This window comes from Catharus ustulatus, chromosome 1, assembly GCF_009819885.2.
Source record: "Catharus ustulatus isolate bCatUst1 chromosome 1, bCatUst1.pri.v2, whole genome shotgun sequence".
Classification (NCBI taxonomy): Eukaryota; Metazoa; Chordata; class Aves; order Passeriformes; family Turdidae; genus Catharus; species Catharus ustulatus.
Window position 1 is genome coordinate 139215721 of NC_046221.1, and position 22724 is coordinate 139238444.

At 37.9% G+C, this 22724-nt stretch overlaps 1 protein-coding gene across 5 annotated transcripts in view; it reads left to right on the forward strand.

Annotated features, from left to right (window-relative positions):
* The window catches only part of VPS13B (vacuolar protein sorting 13 homolog B), a 427554-nt gene that overhangs the window by 83580 nt on the left and 321250 nt on the right, over positions 1-22724 (forward strand). For all 5 annotated transcript variants that reach the window (XM_033079391.2, XM_033079426.2, XM_033079417.2 and 2 more), the window contains exon 17: positions 2754-2938. In XM_033079391.2, coding sequence (XP_032935282.1) covers positions 2754-2938 — 185 coding nt within the window. The remainder of the gene's footprint in view (positions 1-2753; positions 2939-22724) is intronic.

A 22724-nucleotide genomic window follows, 5' to 3' on the forward strand; every position in this document is an offset into this window, starting at 1 on the left:
CAAACCGGTCATATGTAACTTCTTTGTTTTAGTTTGCTGTTTGGTGTTTGTGACTCTTATTAAAACAAACAAAATCCAAAAAAGCCAATCAAACAAGGCTTAATACAAGATCTCTTCTTCAAAGGCTTCTAATGTGTTTCAATTTTTCTAGCAACAAAGGCTGTACCTATAGGTTGATTCAAACTTCAAGGACAGATAGATGTATTCAAACAGGAGACTGCTCTTTTTGCGGGGGTGTTGTGGAGCATGGTGTATGTTCATATGAAAGAAATTGCTACTACCAGACACAAGGCTGAGTTCTTCTACATAAACATGAAATGTTTTTCCTTCATCCGTGTTTTTTTCTGCAAATGGCATTTGAAGCTGGCAGCATAATTGTGTCATTAGCTTCAAATGAGTTGCAAATCAGAGGCAGTCTTGTTTCTGGTTTCCTCTCCCTTCTCAGCATTTTTGAGACAGGTAATCCTGATTCCAAGCTTTATGAGGTTGGAAAACCTCATTCTGAAGAATGCTGATTACTATTACAGAAGGTTACAACATCTGTTTTTGTTTGTTCTTTGTCCTTCATCTGTATTTGCATGCATTTCTGAAAATCTTTAATGAGTATCTTCTTTCATAAGAATTGGTTTTTGTTTTTATTTTCATATTAAAATAGTGAGGAGCAATGACTCTTGTGGATGTGCTTTATCTGTTGCTTTGATCTGTGGTATAGACATCCACAGCTGGGAAGTGTTGTAATGTCCCTTTATAAGCAGTGGGCAGAAACAGGGACCTGCAGAGACATTAAATTTATAATCCTCAGATCTTGAATGAATGGATCTCTGTTATGTTTAAAAGTGCTGTTGTATTTTGATTTACCTTATAAGGTTCTAGACCATAGGGTAGCATGTGGATATTTGTTTTTACTATAACTGTCTAACACCTAGTTTAATTCCTCTTGGACCAGAGAAAATGGTTTTCACTTACCATCTGTCTGCTGGTATTGACAAGGAATTAAAGGAAGGAGCTCTTTTTAGGACTTGAGGTGAATGCTTGTATGGCCAACTCTAAACACAGTGGTTGAGAGATGCCTTCAGATGTTCAGCATGCTTATTTCCAAACCATGCTTCATAAGTCACATCTGCAGCTTATGGGCCAAAGTATTAGCAGCAGAATATTTTATTACTCTGCTGCTTAATTTAGAGCATAGTGATCCTGGGTCTTAGAAGTGATGTAGTATTTTTCTGTTCACAGTTATCCTGGTGAAGGCCCACTCTCACAATCAGATGCAGAGTATTCAAGAACTCTACTCCTTATTACCAGAATTTTTTCACTTCATGCTGCTAAAGGTTTCAAAATTTGAGCATCACAAATGGCCTGCTTCTGAATTCATGGAGCCTCCTGCAGAGTCTCTACTGCCAGTACTGTCTCACATATGTGAGGTCATACAGCTGCTAGCATTTTCTTTTGGGCCTAAATAGATGATGTGGTATATTATGGCTGCTTCTGAGAGTTCCTTCAAAGGTTTTGATTTTGCTGATCTGAAGAGTCATTGAATATCTGCGTGTCTTTACATTTTCAGTTCTTAGCATTTTGGTAAAATGTGCTTTTTTTCCAGGGCCAATGGATTTTGTGTGCAGCTTTAGCAGCTTTGCCCCATTTGAGGTTTGATGCTCAGTGGAACTATTTATTTTTAAGGGGCTTTAAACATGTCCCTTGAAATTTTCTAGAGGAGATTCTCCAGAATGAGAATGAGCTAATACATGCATCAGTAATTCTATTTCATGGAGTCATAGAACCATAGAATGGTTAAGATTTGGTGCAGCCTCAAAGATCATTGGTTCCAACCCTCTTGCCATGTGGGACATTAGAGAAAATAATAGCAGAAAAAGTACATTTCAGTAATGGAGTGGGAGGTGATTAGGGCAAGAATGATAATGTTAAAAACATGATACAGGAAAAGGCTCCAAACTGAGAGGGCTAAAGAGCCTTTATAGTTTTTGGTGAATGTAGCAAATCAGTCTGTTGCTTTATTTCAGGTAATAGTGTGTAAATTAGGAAGAAAAAGTAAGTTACTGACTTTGCTATAGTTTCTATAAAGTGTTCTTGTTGATGGTGATGGATTATATTGTCATAGAGGAATTTATTTCCCAAACAAATGTCCTTTACTTTGCCCTGTTAAATGCCTGTCTCCGCCTGTTGCTCCTCCCCAATTAAAAGGTAAGGCATTGAAAAATAGTAGAATCACTTAATGAGCTCTCTCAGCAAGATATAGAATGTGGACTTGTTTGTATTTTGATGAATATTGTGTATTTTGTTTGTATTTTGATGTCTATGTGTTTTTTGGGTTTTTTGTCTATGTGTTTTTAGCTGTATGTCATTTAGAGATGCACTCTAATCTTTGTAAATAAAAAAATTTGGAACATTCAATTTCTGAACAGATGTTTTCTGTGTTCTTAGTATCTTTGAGTAGCTCTTATCTTGATGGGAGCACATAGAATTGCTTTTATTAAATATTTTAAAACCAAGAGATAATGAGATAAAAATATATGCTTTTTTACTGTCACGTTCTGGAGGGAGATATAAAATTAAATCATGTAAGAAGTTTCATTTCAGTGTAAGTAGAATCAGCTCTTAGAAGAAGAAATCTAGTAGGCACACAGTTCCAACCTTACAACTAACTGCTTGTAATCTAATATTCTGTTACTAAGTTTTAAAATTGTTGTTTTTATGTGCCAAAATAATGATTTCCCTTTTTCTTTTATTTTAAACAGGACCAAGCGAGCTCATGTCCCACTAACAGAATGCATTTTTGAGCTCCCTAATTTGACAGTTCAAGCAACTAGAGCTCAAACCCTTCTGCTTCAAACTATTTATCAGAGCTGGTGTCATCCTGTTGGAAATGTCAGTTCAGTGTTGGTAAATGAAGCTTTACTGAATGAGGTTTTCCAAACTTCAGGTAAATATGTGATGCTTTTGGTTGAGTTATTTATTTTGCAGAGCACTCCTAGTTAGAGTCCATACAACTATATCCTTTATATCCAGGTTTTACTTAGAGTAACTAACAGACAGAATGTTTTTCTGTGTGTATATGGGTATTTATAGCTTATATTTGAAATCCAGGATGTAAGCTAAGCCACCCAGCTTCGCTCCTTGGCACCAATTTCTGGATGCATTTAATTTTCCCATACAGGATAATTTTTCCATGCTTCCTTCATCTGAAACATCCACTTTTGCTACCTTATATGGTACAATGTTATTACTTCAGGATCATTCAGAGGTGAAACTGGATTATTAAGGGCTTTATTAATCAATGGCATACATCGAATTCTTTGAAGGGCTGCAGATGTTTCTCATTATTTTGTAAATAAATGTTACTTAACTGTTGTGAAATTGCTGAAGATATGCAAGTGTTGGTGATGATTACATAAATAATGGAACTTGTTATCTGTCATGCTTTTGTGAAACACCCATAGATTTTGGGAATAAATTAGGGATTTTGACCAGTTTAGAAAGGAAACCAGAGTTTTCAAGTGCGTAAAGGTCACCCAGAAAATGCTTATTATTATTTTTTTTAAAGATTTCCATGCATGCTAGAATAATTTAGAGCTGTTATTTTTTACTTGTTGTGAATAAACCCGTAACAAGAATAACAGATATTTTGGAAATCCAGCATTGCCAGTATTGGAGACTGTGTTAGGAGAATGATTTAGGTGCAAAAATCATGATTTGAAGCAGAGTAGTGGATTAGACCACTAGAAGTCTTTCAGCCCTGCTTTTTCTTGATCCTTTCCATTCTTCTTTTTCACTCCTCCTGTTTATTGATGTTAAATCTGTGTTGATCTAATGTTGGACAAGAACTGTTGTATTTTTATGCAACCCTTGGGATAACTGTTTTAAGTGTTTAGGTTTTCCTTCTTTCATGAAAGTCACTTTTGTCTTTGTTCCTTCATTCTGTGTGGGTCACTTAAGAATGGCATTGTGACATTTTATTTTCAAGTCCTGGTACTTGTGCTGGTAGCAGGTTTGCAATTCACACCACGGAGAAATCTGAAAATAGAGTTGTTTGATCACTTCAGATACTCTTAGGGTTTGCAGAGTTTCAAACTAGCCTGTTCCATTATTTAACATGTTTCAGTCAATCAATTCAATGACCTGTGAAACAACTCTGCTAACAGTATCTTTGCAGAATAGAAATATTGAGCACACATTTGAAGTCCTTCAAATAAAGTAAATGAACAATATGCACTTATTTTGATCTTCTCTTGTTCATGGCTTAACGCTTCACCTGGTAAAATTTACACTTCTATAGTTGTGCTTGGTGTTAACTAGACTGAAGGCAGCTTTGTGTTCAAGGCTATGAAATGATTGCTGTCAATCCTTTTTGTCTGATGAATTTTTGGCGTGGTTGATTCTGTAAGCCTACTAACTTTTGTTTGAATATTACTGTGTAAAATTTATTATCTTGGCTTTTTGAAAGTCATCCTTGTAATTAGGGTCAGCTTCCACATACTTTAACAGTAACATGTATGTGTGTAAGCTGCTAAAAAATACTTGACTGTATTTGCGCAGGGAAGTTGAAATTTCAGTTTTCTTTTGTCATTTTTCTTTCTTAATTTTTCTTTTTTCCTTTTATTTTTTGAATTTTTTTAATGAACTAACTATGAGGATAATGCTGTCAATAAGGAACTTGTCAGTAAACAAGGCACATCTGTTAAACACTTCTACTTACATTTAACTTAGTTTCTCCAACATAAAACAAGAGCTGATGAATGTTTCCTGGGAGTCCTTGTTTTGAGTTCCTACCTGCCATTACATGGCCCAGGGCTCCTTTAGGCTTGTACAGAGTGGCCTTACATGGCTCGTGGTTGGGCCTGGCATTAGCCTGGCAAGGTATTTGGGCTCCTCCTCCTGCCACTGTCCTCGTGAGAATATTTGTGGGTGAACAGATGAGCTTTTCTTGTGTAACCTAAACTCTCAAGGAAAAAATTGCCTTTTTCTCATGGTATTGTGTTCCATCTGAGCACAACTTGTTTTTGGCTATGCACAGAAGTAATACTTTAAGAAAATAGCTTTCCATCCTCATGGTTTTGTGGATTAATATTTCTTTGATTGATTTACTACAAATAATGGAACTATAAACACTTGTTTTTAAACTGCTATTTACTGTTCTTCCTTTTCTTTTTTCTGATTATGTTTATATTAAATTGTAGTGTTCTTGCAGGAAAAAGCAACAATATACTCAAAGGTTCCCTTTCCTTCACTTTATCCTGTTTTTCAAGGAATCTTTTTCCTGAAATTAGTTATTTACATTCTGCAATTATTCACATAATCGCAAACTGTGTTTCACAAATACGTTGGCCCAAATTTTCTTCTATGTTTACATTTTCAAACTTCTGAAAGCCATCTTTCTAACTAATTAGAAATATAGCAGGACAAACAGCTATGTCTCTATTCAGATTTTTCCCCCTGTTAAAAGTAAACTTAAAAAGTCCTCTCTATACATGACATTATTCTGAAAAGAAAGAAAGGGCTTATGGATTTTGTCTTCTATTTGTAATAGTCTACTGTTATTCTGAGATTTCCAGCAAATCTGGCTGCTATAGGCAGATCACAGGATTTTATACTCAATGAAACATCGTGCTTGTTTTGTAATTTGTGAATGAAATGTGTCCTCCTATGGGAATGGTCTAGTTATTAGCTACCTGCACAGATCTGTTCTTCCAGTTTTGAAATATACTGTGACTTGAAATCTTTCTTCTCTAAGTTTAAACTCCTCATACATAGCTAGTCTCAAATGTGTTTGCCATTTGTTTACATAGCCTACAACTTTATCAACTGCTTATGTCTGTATTGCCACCTTTTGTGTGTGATTGGAGAGTGTTATTGCACTGAAATAATTGTTGCTGGGCTTTTTGTGTCTTTGTTGGGACTTTGTGCCAGGTGCTGTTGAGAATGTTGGGCACTACATTCTCAATACAGTTCAGTATTACAGTAAATTCACAAATACAAGCTGCACTGAGTATAAGCCGCATCTCTGGGTGTTGGCAAATATTTCGTTTTTTGTCCATAAATAAGCCGCACCTGAATATAAGCCGCTCTGTCGTTCGCAGCGAGGACCCGCGTGCAACAAAGTTGCCAAATAGTAACAGAACCACGGCAGGGCGGGGTTTACTGGCTCAACTAATGCTGTGCAGGCTCGGCCCGCTAGGGGCTGCTGACGGGGCCAGGAAGCCCAGCCCGGCGCTTCTGCTCGGCAGGGCCACTGGGGACCAGCCGCCGCTGCCACTGGGCTTGGTCACCACAGCCCGGCGCTGCCCTGTGGTGGCATGCAGGGACGGAGCCCCCCCTGCTCTCGCGGTGGCGGTTGGGGACAGAGCCCCCCACCGCCTCCCAGAGCCGCGGCAGGGGCGGCCCGGGTCCCCCGCTGCCTCCCAGAGCCGTGGCAGTGGCGGTCTGGGTCCCCCGCCGCCTCCCCGAGCCATGGCAATGGCGGCCCGGGTCCCCCCTCTCCTCCCCGAGCCGCGGCAATGGCGGCGTGGGTCCCCCACCCCGTCTCTCCCGGGGGCTGTGGTAGAGGAGGGAAGGAGAGAGCTCTCCCGCTTCTCTCCCCGCCCCCCGTGCTGCCTGCAGGCAGCCAGGCTCCACCCGCGGTGCAACAGAGTAGCAATTTGTAACAATCGCAAAATGCCGACTTTGCAGCAGCTCAGCTCTGCACTCTGGCTGGCACTTCTGAGGTTGTAAATGTCAGAAAATTATTCACATATTAGCCGCTCCTGAGTATTAGCCGCATTTCCGGTTTCGGAGCAAAATCTTAGTCAAATTGGTGCGGCTTGTATTCGTGAAATTACTGTACTTGAACTCAAAAGAGATATCACAAACCTTTGTAACCTCTCAACCAAGATCTTTTTTAGCAGTTATTGTGCTAAAAGAATAGTTATATGCTTTTTCCACCACAGCCATCTCTTCTAGTTCTAGAACTTTTCGCTGAAACTTATAATATGGGCTTGCAATATGGGTTAAGATGTTCTATAGGAGAGGAAAAGATAAATTAGGGGAAAATAGAAATGAAAAATGGAAAGGAAGAGAAACAGGAGAAAGAGGATCACTTAATAAAAAGGGAAGAGAGCAGCAGAGGAATATAAAACAAGAAGCAGGTAGAAAGAATTAAAGTAGAAAAGTGGTGGAAGTTAAGAAAGCTAAAAATTAATAGGAAGTCAAGTACAGATAGGTGAGTTGCAGTAGTGGGGGGAAGCCTCAGAGAGGAGCACATGACCATTGACCTTTTCACCTGCTGTGGAGAAGCTCACAAGGTACAAAGGCCCCTTTGGGAACCTGTTTGCTAGGTAAGAGCTGAAAGACCTTCTATGGATCTAGTTTAAAAAGAGAGCTCTGCACTGTGTTTCCACAAACATGAACAGAGTTTATTGCTAGTGTCTGGAGTTCTGTCCTAAGTTTCTCCCTGGAGCAGAAATGTTGTACTGCTCCAAAACTTCTTTCAAAGGTTATTGAGGCTGAAGTTGGTCTAGGGATTCAAAACAACCTCTCTATCCTCTACAAATTCTTGTTGATAATAGATTAATGGAATGTTGGAAAGGGAAGATTGCTTGAAGATTAAGACTCTTCTACTTTGCCCCCCTTGTTCTTCAGAAACCTCTTCATAGTAGAGAAAGACATTTTACTCAAGTATTCCCTAGTTTGTTATTAGATTGCTGTCTTCATTAGATGTGAGAGTTTATTTTTTAATTAACTTGCCCAAAGGCAAGCTGTCTGAAAAAAAAAAATTGAAGTTAAAGTCTCAAAAGTTGTATGTGTTTGGTTTCTGACAGAATTTAAAAATTAAGTGCCTGTACTACCTAACATTTGTATTTGTCCTACATATGAGTAAGGTTTCTTATCTTAAAACTTTCAGTAAAAGATGTGTGCATTACTGTGACTGATTGAGCTCAGAATTTGTGGAGGACAGATGAAATGAATATGTCAAGAAAGATGTATGATTTTTACTCTAGAAATTATTCATAAACATGTTTAAATGTTATGTCTGTCTTAACTTGAGGTGATTTAATTCTGCTAAGAGGAAGTTTTTAATTATAAATGATAAGGAATTTAATGAAACTTCTGAAAGCACTTAACTCCGTTGCAATTACACCTTTTGTAATCCATATATTTAAATGTCTAGTTGGGAAAAGCTCTTTTTAGGGTTCTTAGACATCAATATAGATTAAAAAAAGAGATAATATGAACAGTTAAACTACTTGAATGAGTAGGCATCATTTAAGTAGAAGATTGATGCAGACTGCTTGAAATAGTTGTGCAAGAACAAAAAGAATAGAAAACTTAAAATAGATGGGAATACAAGTAACAAAATGCAGCATAGCAAACAGAAAGTAAAACAGCTGCAAACAGCTTTTTGCTCTTTTTCATGGGTCAAGAAAAAGCATTACTAACTTTTTAATGCGTTACATCTAAAATAAAAAAAAACAGCACAAAAGCAGTCTTCAATGCACATGTAACTCTTTGGAAATTTATGTTTTGGTTTAATTTTATAATCCTTTTGGTATACAAGCACAACAGCATGTTACATGTCAGTTAAATAATGTGAGTTCTTATGCTTGTGAAAAATCCCCATTCTGCTTTTCAATCACTATAAATGTGGAAACAAATATGAATTTGAAATACATCGAGGTTTCTACATTATTGCATGTATAGATGTTAATATTATTACAATTATTATTATACAATTAAAAAATAAAAATAAGTGTACAAAATACCAAAATATTAGGGAAATGACATTAGGTAAGATCTTTCAAAGGCTGAGCATGATTAATCCTATAGAGTAATTTTACCATCTATTTTTTCCATTATTTGTTAGTAAGTACCTGAAGCACTCTGTTTCTGACTGTTTCAGCCTGCCAAGAAAATACATACACAGTCACACATGGCTTTAGTTTACTCTGGAAAACTGGAACTTGCTACCACTTTTTCCTTGTCCTGTTCAGGTAGTTCATTATTTTGTTGACAGTTCGGTTCCATTAATCTGGTATTTTTGGGAAAATTGCTTGCAGACCTTACATTTCTCTACTGAAGGTGATCAAATAGGCATTGAATCCCTCATGTAAATGATGTCTTAAAGTTAAAATAAAATCTATTTTCCAGAAAGTAACTGTAAAACTATTTTATGCAAGATTTCATGTGGGATACCTTAATGGTTGAATAATAAATTTTACCTCATAAAAATGAAATTCAATAATACAGTAGCTTTCTCAGCGCAGTAGCATCTGGTTGAATCTCATGAGAGCCAATATTTTCCAACTCATTAGGATCATGTCGTTCTGTATGTCGTCAACATTGACTTAGCCAAGCTACCTTTACTTACATAACCGCCAAACTATTAAATAGGTCTCTTGTGGAGTGAAGTCAAATATTCCTCTTATTTTGCTTTTGCCTTGGAAGAAGAGAAGAAAATGTACATACTGTAACATTTAAACATCTGGTCTAAACCACGTCAGGGTAACAGTGAGGAAAGTAACAGAATTCAGTATTCTTCCCAGGTGTACATATAAAAAAGGGTTGTGGAGCTGCTGCATAGTTCTTTTAACCACTTAGGAAAAAGAATAAAATAAGTGACTTGCCTTTCTAATACCCCTGTTTTTAAAACTACTTTTTTCCTCTTGCCTGCTCTCTTGTCATCAAACTCCAAAACACAAAAGCCAGCAAAAGCCCAGCATTTCAAAGTTTAGAGGTTAATGCAGGTTGTTCAGCTCTAACTTGCAACATACTGACATTTAATCTCTGTTCCATATAACATGGACAATATTGCATTCATTTGGAGGTGTGAGAATTGAAAATTCTGTCTAAAATCAGTGTAAGCATGTATTCTCTTAATTGCTTGGGAGTGGCAGGATACAGGTATATGAAACTTGCACGGTATAAACAGTTTACTGTCTTCTGTGGGTGATTACCCATATGTGTCCTCATTCTTCATATAGGCCCAGAGTGCAGTGTGTAAATAATATTATTTTTATATGTTGTGCATTTCTGTGAAACTCTGGTAGATTATCAGCCCCAATTTCAGATGGAAAACCAGTATGGATAAGCAACCTAAGAACGACTTCTGCTTTATCCCAATTTTTTAAGCTTAATATAGTTGTGTATAAATTTTATTTCCTCTTGTAGTAAACATTTTCGGTAATATTCCTAAGTTTTGAACTGACTTGTACTGAAAGGAGACAGGTGGGACATTTAATCATTTCAGTACACAATCAGTGAGTTTTATCTTGCTGTGTATCTGAATAAATCCTCTGCCAGAGCAACATCCTCTGTTGCATCCTGAAATGAGGAATTGTTACGGAAGGTATGCTAAGAAACCATGCATATATTGAAAGTATGCATAATTATGATTGCCTTTTGATTTTCTTTCTGGTCTAATTAATATATATGACTATATATATAATTTCACGACTATAAGGCGCACCCTTTTGACTAAAATTTCGGTCCGAACACGGAAGTGCGCCTTATAGTCCAGTGTGCCTTATATAATGTACAAAGCTGCAAAATTTGCAAACCCGGAAGTGCAAGCTGGGAGCCGTGAACCATGCCAGCCGGCGCTGGAGGCGGGCAGGAGTGCCGGGGCCCGCTGCCCGGGGAGGGCACCTGGGGCTGCGTTTAAAGGCTACACCGATCTTTGAAAAATGTTTACAAATTGAGCACCTGCCAGTAATTCGTTTCTTTGTTGCGCGCCACGCAGCTCCTCACTGCAAAAAAAAGTGTGCCTTATAGTCTGGTGCGCCTTACATGAACTACAAAGTTGCGAAATTTGCCAACTCCCAGGGGGTGTGCCTTATAGTCCGGCGCGCCTTATGGTAATGAAATTACTGTACTAATAAGGTTTGAAATTGAAACATGCAGTATTCTGATGAAAGAATGGTGGTAGGCATACTTAAGGCATTAATATGAGCTTAACTTTGATATGTGATGTTGTGCTGAAGAATCTAATGCACTACAGAATCCACATGAGAGCTTTAAAATGTCTTTTGTGTTGAAAGTGAATGTATACATACTGTCAACAGAACAGTGAAGGAGAAAAAGATAAAATCAGTAGAGTGTGAAAGGAATACATCCATGCATGAAATCCATAGCTCGCCTAAATGTATACAAGTTTTTTAAACTGAATTGTTTTAGAATTGCTGGAGAGCTTGGTTTAATGTCTATGTTGAAAATAACAGCAAACTCAAGTATGTTGGTGGGCTATCAAAAAAGCTAGACACCTAAGTTTACAGCTATAAATAGTGTCTTTACTCCAGAGTCTGTAGTTTAGTTGCACAAATAGCGATGGAAGCTGTGACTGAGAGCACCTGTTTTGTTTGTTCAGCTGCTAGTTTGATGTTATTGCTTGTTCTTGTACTTGGATTGCAGAGATAGGCTGCCTTTTTGCCTTGTTCTAGCAGCCAGGTACTGCCTCAGGTGAAAAACTCTACTGGGAGGTTGAGATGATGGCTTCTAAGAGCAATAGAGCATGTTGAGCCTAAACTACTGAAATTCAGTGTTACGACAAGAAGGCTAGGACAAACGTAAGTCTTGAATCTGCTGCATAAGAGGAACTGGGAATTTTCTGAAAAGCATTCAGAGCACACACAAAAGAAAACTTCTGAGATAACAGAAGGAAAGGTTATGGATTATTTTTGAAGGCCCAGAGAACTTGTCAAATTTGGAGTGAACCTGGAAACCATCGGTGGTTGCTGAATAAGAATATATATAAGGATAAATCATGAATGAGGCAGCCATAGTGTTTTCCTGACATCTGTGTTTTTTAAGGGAAATGTTCGTGCGGAGGTGTTGCAGTAGAAGTATTGATGCCAGTCACTGCCATTTCCTGAACACTGCTCTTCAGAAGAGCAGAAGAAACCTATTTCTTTGTACCTGACAAAAATAATAGGGTTGTCAGAAAATCCAGGTTGGAAGGGTCTACAGGAAATCTCTGCAGTTCAATCTTCTGCTAAAATCAGAGTCAGTTATGGGATCAGACCAAGTTCTTTAGGGCTATACCCAGCCAGACCTGAAAATCTCCAAGGGTAAGAACAACCTATCTCTCTGTGCAGCCTGTGCCAGTGCTTGACTGTTCTCATGGTGAGAAAACTTTTCCACCATTCTGGGCAGAACCTTTCATATTTCAGTGTATGACAATTCTTTTTCATCCTACTACGGTTCTCTTCTGTTTGGAGCCCTCATCACGACTTTCTCATACATACAGGAAGGCTGCTAATATGTCAAGTGTGTTACTGCTGTTTTTGACATTATTAAATATTGAAACAAAACTACAGCTGAGAAATCCTGACTAGTCTTAACATTCTGTGATGGTGACTCTGAAATCCTTTTAGTGTTCTAATTCTCCTGCCAACTCGATTTAACCTGAGTGTTGATGCATCAGTTAATAGAAAATAAATCATGCTATTTTCTGATTAGTAAATATACTGATGTATTACATGAGTTAATTCCAGCGTAGAATATCACTCTTTGCTGATTTGACATTTGTGGAAATTCCCAAACTCATCTCTCTCCTTTTGCCCTTCCAATTAAAGAATCCTGTTTTGTGGGATACTAGTTTATGTAGTGAGATATTCTGAGAGGAAATGAAAATGCATACAGGTGCTACAGCACAAAGAAATGATCGTAGTTTGTGGTCACTATGGTATAATGTTTTTCTGTTTATAGTTTAATTGGACATTTTAATTGTGTTTACTTATCTCTATTTATTGAAACAACTTGAATCACTTTAAAAGAATTTGGAATGTCTTATAACACATGTCTTCCTCCTTTTTATTCACAATGAGACATTTCTGTTTGGAAAGGAACAGATTAATTAGAGGTTTTTTATCTTGATGAGGCAAGAAATATCAAGGAATTTTTTAACACGGTAGATTATTAAGGAATGTGAATAAAATGAGAAAATATTAAAGATAAAATTGAAATATTCCTGTGAGCAACTTGTAGTAAAAATGTGCTTATTATAGTAGTAGTTTTTAGGGAAAAAACCTCCAAGGTGTAATGAAAAGTAGATAGGTTTAAGAATAAGCAAGTAGAAGAAGCATGTCTTCTGTTGGCAAATATGTAATATTGACCACTGACCTTGAATAGTACAGTAATTTCACGAATACAAGCCGCACCGTTTTGACCAAAATTTTGCTCCCATACCGGAAATGTGGCTAATACTCAGGAGTGGCCAATATGTGAATAATTTTCTGACATTTTCAACCCCGGGAGTGCAAACCGAGTCAGTGCAAACTGCAAAGTCGAACTCCTACCAGTAAAACCCTGCATTTATGTGGTTGTTACGAATTGGTTACTCTGTTGTGCGGCGGGTGGAGCTGCTCCGTGCAGGCAGCACAGGGGATGGGGAAGGCGGGGCAACTCTCTCCTGCTGGCCTCGCGGCTTGGGGGGAGGCAGGGGCTCTCTCCTGCTTGGCCCCGCGGCTCAGGGGAAGGCGGGACATCTCTCTCCTGCTTGACCCTGTGGCACGGGGGTTGGCGGGGCAGCTCTCTCCTGCTTGTCCCCGTGGCTCGGGGGGGCTCCCATCCCCGCGTACCGCCGCCGCAGGAGCAGCCAGGCTACATCCCTGCCTCCCATCACCGCCTCAGGTGCCGGCGGGCTCTGTGCCCCCCCTGCTGCCACGGGGCAGCGCCGGGCCGGGGCGAGCGAGCCCAGCAGTGGCGGCAGCCGGACCTGAGCGGCAGCGCTGAGCTGGGCCACGCAGCCCTGTCGGCAACCCCGAGCCGAGCCAATAAACCCCGCCCTGCCGCGATTCTGTTACTAATTGGCAACTTTGTTGCACGCGGGTCCTCGCTGCGAATGGCAGAGCGACTTATACTCAGGTGCGGCTTATTTATGGACAAAGAACAAAATGTTTGCCAACACCTGGCGATGCGGCTTATACTCAGTGTGGCTTGTATTCGTGAATTTACTGTAAATTACTATATGTATAGTCTTGATCAAATAAAACTTGTACTGATTTGAAGCAATGGGACAGATCTCGTGTATTTCACTGCTACTTAAAACTTATTAGTGTCTACAATACTAAGAGTTAAAAAATACTAGTGTTCTCTGAAGTTACTTTTATAGAGTAAACTCTAGTGAATGGTGTGGAAAACTACTTTCCATTTGTGAGAGTATTTTCGTTCTTGTGGCAAGGTAAGATGATTAACACCAATGGTATTCTTGCCATATAGATACCAGGTCATTATGTACTGCAATACGAATCTTTAGTCTGATGTCCCACATGATTTCTTATTATGTTAAATCAAGCTTTTAAAAAAGATACATACCTTGTACAGTAATTTCACGTGTATAAGGCGCAACTTTTTGACTAAAATTTTGGTCTGAACCCGGAATTGTGCCTTATACCCCGGAGCGCCTTATATATGGACAAAGTTCGGAAATTTGCCAAACCCAGAAGTGCGAACCCACAGCAGCCCCGAGCCGAGCCCACCCGGCCCCAGGTGGGGCCGGGGCCAAGCCGATAAACCCTGGGATCGCGCGATTCAGTTACTAATTCGTTACTTTGTTGCACGCGGATCCCCACTGCAAAAAAAAAAGTGAGCTTATTCGCCTGTGCGCCTTATATATGGACAAAGTTCGGAAATTTGCCAACACCCGGAAGTGTACCTCGTACTCTGATGCGCCTTATACTCGTGAAATTACTGTAATTATTTTAAATCTAGCGATTATAGATCCAAATCTCCTTTTTTAATTGTATGGCTGTTCTAGGAAAATACATTCTTCTCCAGGAATGGAGAATTGGAGAGTTGTTAAGCTGTTAAAAATGCGGACTGTATGAGGAGTAATTATTGTATTTCTTGCAGTCAAGAATAATGTTTTTCCTACGTGTCTAGTCCACCTCATAATCACAGAACATAATTAATACAAGGGATATGTAATACGGTAATGGTAAAGACAGGGAGTGTATTTTTACTGGAAAATACTGAGCTTCAATTATTGCAGCTCTTTTGCCCATTAATTTTTCACTTAGTCTTATGTGTCTAAAGGCAAGCAGTTCTTTTGGAGGAATATTCCACCCAAAGCAGAAATACACAGTAACATGAAAAGGTAGTAATGATAAAGGAGACAAAGTCAGTGAAATTTTAGGTTCTCAGAAAACTATAGTAAGCAAGAAAACTCTTAAACTAACATTTTACACTTTTGGTTTTGCTATTGGAAGATAATTATTAAGGAGCTAATACAGAAAGGGATGTGTTCTGTTACAGTGTTATTTAATGGTGTCTGGTGAATGTCCCTTCTGTTTGTGTGAAGCATAGTAGGAAAATTGCAAATGGCACGAGCAGATGCAGGTGCTTTGATTTTGCTTTGAAGTGTTGTACTGCTGTAGGCAAGTATTCCTTACTGTGTGGTGTTATAAAGGTATGTATCACACTATGTGAAACACTAATCAAAATCTTGGATTTTAAGGAGATGTCAGAGGTCCCTGTATAACCACAGCTCCTGGATTCTGGGATCTTTGTCTTACGTCAAATAAGAGCTCTTACACCTGCTTAACATTCCCCAAAACATACTTTGTAACAGGGCTGCTGGCTATACAAGGAAAGTAATCAGAACTATTTCTAGAAACACCTTTGTTTCAGTTGGAGATCATCTAAATATGCAAAATCCCTAGTCAGAGCTTAGTTTCTTTCTATTATGACTTTATCAAGTTCAAACCAAATGCGTTTTGCCTTTTTTTTTTTTTGTTTTGAGTTTGCATGCTGAATTAAATCCAGATATTACACTATCTAATGCTAATTTCTCCCAGTTTGATGCTGTGGTTTTGTCGCTGCATCTTGCTCATGCTCTTTTCCTGCTTCTACTGCATTTTTGTCAAATCCTGTGATAGCCAACCCTTTTCTTTATTGAACTTCTTGGTTCCAGTCTTTATCCATTCTGTTTTCTTCTTTAATACACAACAGGGGACCTGAACAACTGTAGGTATGGGTAGGTAGAATTGTCTCTGGCATGGTAGTTTCAAATGTTTTTCTCATTAAAGATGCTTTCTCTGAACTGGGGTTTATGGTAACCATTTTCCTCTCCCGCCATCATTTATCGCAGGGCAGGGGAGTGACTAGAAAATCCAGAAATTAAGAAGAAATGCAAGTCTTGGGTAGCATTAGAGAAATGTTTTAAATCTTGGCTTCTGGAAAAGATGTTCCTATTACTATTCCAGTAATTATTCAAATTTTCCAATTTGAAGACCTGGACTTTCTTTTTCTCAACTTGCTGTTGGAAGAAGAAAAGCTTAATTGCTCTAAGGGGTGTGATCTTGTTGAGAAGCTGCATTTAGTTCTTCAAATGAATTTTCCCCATAGTGGAATTATATTGTAGACTGTTTCTGCTTTCTGAGCTAAGTGAACACTGGATGATTTAGAGCAGAAGTGCAAGAATTCCAACATTATAGAAGCCAGCCATCTTTACACCTCTGATGAGACTTGGAGTTCCCTTCATATGATTGCTTGGGTCTTACCTGGCTTGTATGACATAACACAGCTGGATATAGCACTTCTGTCAACTGGTTTATTCTTCCATTAGTTATCATTTTTCATTCTCCTGTATGTAAACTCAGATTTGCAATGTAGCCAAATACCAGGTATTTTAGTAGTTGGAATTACTGGAGAAAGTTTTCAAAGTAATAATGACTAAAAATACTAATAAATTAATCACTTGCTTTACTACAAGCCAAGAAGACCAAGAAGTGTTTTTAAACTGACTGATAACTTTCAAAACTATTTTAGAAAGTCAAGGAGTCTATAAGATTTCAATTTTCATCTCCCTCACAGAAAATTTTCCTTACCTTTTTGCCATCTTTTTAAAGAAAATCTTGTAGCAATAATCCACTTTCTGCTGTCTCAGTATCAGCCTGTTTAGTGTGAATTCAGTGGCTTGTGCTCAGAAATTATCTGGTGTCTGTTGGTTTCAGTTTGAATAGCGAAAAATACATTCTCCAGATGTGATTGTGCCTGTTGTTTCATAGATGGGTCATTCGGCTTTCTGATTTTGTGTTTTCTGATATTTTGGCTTTCAATGGACTACACTAAATTCTGTTCCTGTCCTTGAATGATTGTGTCATCTCAGAAACTCCAACTTCAATTAAATTTTGAGATGCAGAATGACTCTTTTTTACTACCTTCGTATTTGTGAAGAATGAATGTCATCCATCTACAGAGAGTTCAGCAGACTAGTTAAATAAGAACTTGGTTTAATTGTTAGCTTGATAGAAGGGAAACTTCTGCATTTCCAAAGGATGACTAGAGTTAGAGAATGAAATAGGAGTTTTGTCAGAGGAACTTGGGATGTCACAAGAATCTGTTACGATTTTTTGATCAAATGTGAGTCCAGTTTTACCCTGTAGAATGGAGACAAGTGGCAACCATGTCTTCCAGAAGGGCATTTCCCTTGCGTCAAAAATGTACAAAGGCAAAACAGTTTCTTCTGTTAAGGTCTGTTGTAAGCAAAGGAATTTGGATGAGGGAGGATCTTTTATTTATGTATTTATTTTCTAAACTAGTCATACTGTTGTTCATGCTTCCCAGGCTTTAAATGCAGTTTTTTATGAGTGCTTGACAATGAATATTGCTGTTGTAAGTAGTCATGACTGTGCTTGTTGTGCTCTGTCAGTAAACATCTGACTGGCAGGTTTAGAATTGTAGTGTCTACAGATATAACACCTGTTAGATATCTGTTAGACTTAATCTTTTTGCAGATTCTTTTAGAGTCGTTCTTGGCTTTTAAAGAACATAGTTTCTGTGTGTATTCAAGAGCTTTTCAAATGCTGTGGAATTGTGTTACAACAAAGATAACGTACACTATTCTGGGCACGGTCTTAGGAAATTGTATCTAAAAATACACTGTTAGTGCCAACAAACCAGATCACTTCAGAGACATTAGGAATCCATAGATATTTATGTCTACTCATTTTAGACTGAGCATAAGCTTTAAAGCAAAGCTTTGAGGCACTGACATAACAGCATTTGCAGTTCTGCTGAAAACTGCCGTGATTGTGTCTTGCTGTAGCTCTCACAGCTCCTGGTTTCATCAGTTAACTCTGTATTCCATTCACTGGGCTTAGATGAGGTGGTTGTGATCACCAAAGTGCTAAGCACTTGATCTTCTGTCTTTCAAGAGAGCTTTTTATAAAACTTGCTTTGATGTGTACTTCGTGTCCAGGCTACTTTCCCAGTGGGATTGCTTTTATGCCGCTGTCTATTCGTATGTTGCAGTATCCCATATGTTATCAATGAAACACAGCTTGCCAGCAGATTTTGAGCTTATCACCAAGGTAGTATACCTCTACCATATTCAGCAGTGAGATCAACCTACTTCTTTAATTCGTAAAGTTTGCCTTCTGTAAATTTGCAGAAAGTCTTGAAAAAGTCTCTTCACAGGTACAGAATATTTCCTAAATGCAAGGAAAATACTATCTGGAAAAGGGAATAGTACTGGACCAAACCTCAGTCTTCACATCTCATGCCCTCCCACTTCCTTTACTGCCTTCATTTGAATGATTTGCTGAGTTTGAATGTAAGCCTTTAGGCAAGTTTCTTTCTAACAATGTCACTAGAAAGCTGTTCTGACTTAAAACCTAAGTAGGAAAATGATCAACAGAAAAGAGCTGGTGATTTTTACAGTATTGCAGTAAGCGCTAAAAAGTCCACACACATGGTTATGAGATGAAATAAAGAAATATGGGTAGAAACACTGAAAACACATTTTTTTCAGTATTTGTCTATTAAGCATTCAGTCTATCAGGCATTCAGTCAGATACTGCATTTGCTATGGTAGCACTTGATGAGAAAATTGAGCTGCAGCAAAAGAAACTGCAGAATTTTTTAACAATACCTTGAAATGTGTGCAAATAAATAAAATGGATGATTTTCTAGAGAACTGAATTTGTGCATTTCCCTCCATCTTACATTCTGAAGCTGGTCTGAGTTATGAAGTTTATCATTTAGGTTTTTCTAATACTGTCCACTCTTTTCTAGAATCCATTGAACTGTACACCTTCTTCCAGGGTCACAATGAGACTTTTATTGTACCAGCTGGCTTTGTTCTTAGGCTTACAAAATGCCATGAGTATCTCCAGGTTAATTAGGTGTATTTTGTTAGATTTTCTTCAATTCTTCCTTTGAAATTCTTGCTTGCTGTAATGCAATAAGATTTATCTCTTTGTAGAATAAAGATGTCTCTATGTTTATGGGTCCTTAATCCTCTTTGCAGTTTGAAAGATTACTTTTACTCGGCTGGTTGTATATATTTGCACGTGTTGAATATAATTGAACATATTCTTATGCCTATTTCCTATGCACTTGTAGTACTTTAAAAGTTTTTATTGTAAAGATTCAAGAAACTTGAAGCTTTAATGTGCCAGTCTATGCTCAAATGACTGTGAACCATAGTGTAAATTTTGTAACCAACTCTGACTTTGCTTTACTGTTTTGAAACTGTTTTCATTAATAATAAGATGTAGTCAGTTAAGTATTCTCATAATGCAAAGGGAAAAGATATGCCCTTCATTTCTGTAAAATACACTTCAGTTTTCTTCTATACCTAATATTCATGCTCTATTTCATTAAGATAGTACAGAACTTTCTTGTTTTATCAATAGGAAAGGTATTTTGTGCAATTGCACTTGAAATCACAGTTGAGAGCTGAAGGACCCTTAGGGATGCTTCCCTGTTTGGATACTGCTTACCAGGTGGAGCTCAGGAAGCTGCTGGCTGTAGTGTCAAGATCCTTTTTGTAGGCCATAATATCTACCACTCACTTTTTCTTTCACCTATGTTAAACACAAAGATAGCCTCTCAGCCAAGTCTTTATATTCAAGTGTTGAATGTATTTTGTTTGTTACCATTTTTTCTTAGCTTTCCCCAAATTTAAACATATAAACAAAAGGAGGATCAGACTGAGAAATGACTCCAAGGTGGATCTACTTCAGATTAATGCTCTATGTTGTCCTCTCACAAGTCTCAAAGATCAGCTTGACTTCCAAATACTGCTCAGCTCATTCTTTTGAAAGGCCACTGGTCATCTTAAGGCTTATATGGACTTGGAGTGGAAGATGAGACTCATAACAGAAATTTTTGAATAATCGCCTTTATATGTATTGCCAGTAATTCAAAGATATGTTGCGATTTTAGACATTGGCAAGAACAAACCTCTCTTTTTAATTGAAGGCAAGTGGTTTTCATTGTAAGGCATTTATACCTGGCTGACTACCTCAGATATTTTTTGTTTTTCACAAATTCTTACTGACAAGAGAATCTTCCTTACAATAAGGGGAAAGCCCCCTAAATATAGTCATGTTTCAGCAGCAGTCTACTTAGACAAGGTGTTCTGTAGAGGAGATGGCTTGGGTTTGTATGGTTTCATTATTTCTAACTGTTTCTAGCTGTTCATACGGTTTCCCTGCTACAAAAGTTGGTGGGTTATGGACTGCTGTGTAATGTGGATAGAAGCCTTTTGACTGTCCAGCTATCCTTGCTGTTGGATTTGAAATGAGATTTTCTGGCACTGAAACCTTTGATGTCAGGAAAGTTAGATAACTTCTGTGCTTTCTGTCCTTGATGTGGACCATCAGCTTTATTAGCCTTGGAATCTGTGTCAGATGAATTCCTTAAGCCTACTGTGAGTTCCGCAGGCTTTATCCTGCCTTTCCCAGTACCACATAATGTTGTGCAGTGCTACTCTTCTTAAGTATTTAGTTCCACACCTGTTTCTTTGTTGGGAAAAAAAAATGCTTCCAGAATATATAGGTACAACAGAACTCTCCTTTATATCATTCTCATCTGTGTTAAGAACTTTTTGATATTTCAGTTGTAGGACTCGGTTTCCCAACAAAAGTCATGTGACATCAGCAGTGAGGTGCAATAAGAGCTCTCTTAGGATTACTTAAAATAGAATGGAAGACTTTGAGTATATAAGGTTGTGTGGCCTTGAATGTGATTTTTATTTGATATATGAGCTGTGACATAGCTATTGCATGACTGAGATGTGCCTGTAAGCGATGTAGTGTACAGATGGGGTTTCTCTGAAACAAAGCCAGCGACTAAATCTGAATGTGCTCATTTAAAGGGTAAAGAATACTTCATAAAACATATGGAAACATTTCTGTTTTTTCATTAAGAAGCCTTCTTAATCCTTACCCATTTTTTATGATTGTCCATGCTAATGTGTCATTTACCTGAATCAGGATTGCCTGTGCATCAGTTCATTTTTTGTGACATTTGCCCAGTGATATGAATATTTTAAAACCTATTAAATATACTTTTCTATTATTCTAGGGCTTTTCATCATTTCAAAGGTGAAATAATTATTTTCTCAGAACTGTTGGAAAAAACTCGCCATTACGTATTGCAAAACACTTTGTTTAGGAAGAATATAAAACAATAGTAATAGGGCTGTTGCACAGTAGGGTTTTAATGAAATGGTTATTGGGATCCACTGGTATAAAATCCAGAATTATTTATATTTGACCAATATATCTACACTGAATTTATAAAAAAAAAGATCTCACTACTCAAAAGCATGAATGCTGAAAATGAGCAGGAATCATAACAGCCCACAGCTCAGCAAGAGTTTTTTATGTTGTGCTATGTCAACAACAGAATTGAGCATCCAAAGCATCTGAGCTGCTGTGGTTTGTAGTTACTTACCAGAACCCTGTGGAAGAAATGCATGGTATTGATTTTTTTTTCAATTTATGGGAAAAAATAAAATGCAAGATTTCTAAGTACTAATTGGTAAATTTATCTACTCAATTTATTTGCAGGGATGTGAGGTAGAAATTGCAAATCCTAAGTTTTTCAGTTCTGCCCTCATATTTGCCACCTGATTTCCCTGATTAGGCTGTGCTTTAAATTTGAAACATCCTTTAGCAGTATCTGTAGCAGCTAATGTATTATGAAATGGGTTTTTTTTCTGCTATGATGTCAAATCCATAGTGGGTTTTAACAGTAAAATGTATTAAATTAATGTGGTGATGGCATTCATAGCTGCTCTTCAAAATTACTAATTTAGCAGAACAGGGCCCTGATGCTTGAGGTTCCTAGGGAGTAGGTGAAAACAAAAAAAAACTTACCTTAGAAAAGAAGGGTATTAAGTACATTACAAAGCAATGGTTTGTGTTTTCTTTGCAATTGTGATGTCTCATCTCTAATGAGTTTTGCTTTGTGCCCCCTCAGACCCATGATTAAAGTGGCTTTGAGCCAGATTATTTTAAAATTTTTTTTCCAGTCTGAATGGAAGGCATTAGGGTTCAAGAGACAAGCACACGGCACTTGGATCTTGGTCTTGCGAAGTCATAGATAGTATTTTAGAAACTTCTGGCACCTTTTCTTCTTGCACACCCTCTTGAAGTGTTTTGGTGCCAGATTTTGATTTGTAGGCATGTTTATAGGGTTAGGGGGGTTTTAAAAACCTCATCTGTCCTGTCTTATAAAGGATGTGATTTATTTTTAGGATGTAGGACCATACTACTGTGTACAGGGGCACTATACAGCTTCCCCACGTGTATAGTCAAGCAGATACGTGAGCAGTTCATTCACCTTGTAGATACAGGTGGAAGTTGTTCTTTCTGAGAGTTTTTTTTCAATTATTTTAGCTGTTTTTCTGGCTTATAATGTGCCCACATGAACATGAAAGGCAATTGAAGGCAGAGAGGATGATGGCATTGCCCCAAATGGAGAACACCTCAAAGGTGAATGAATTT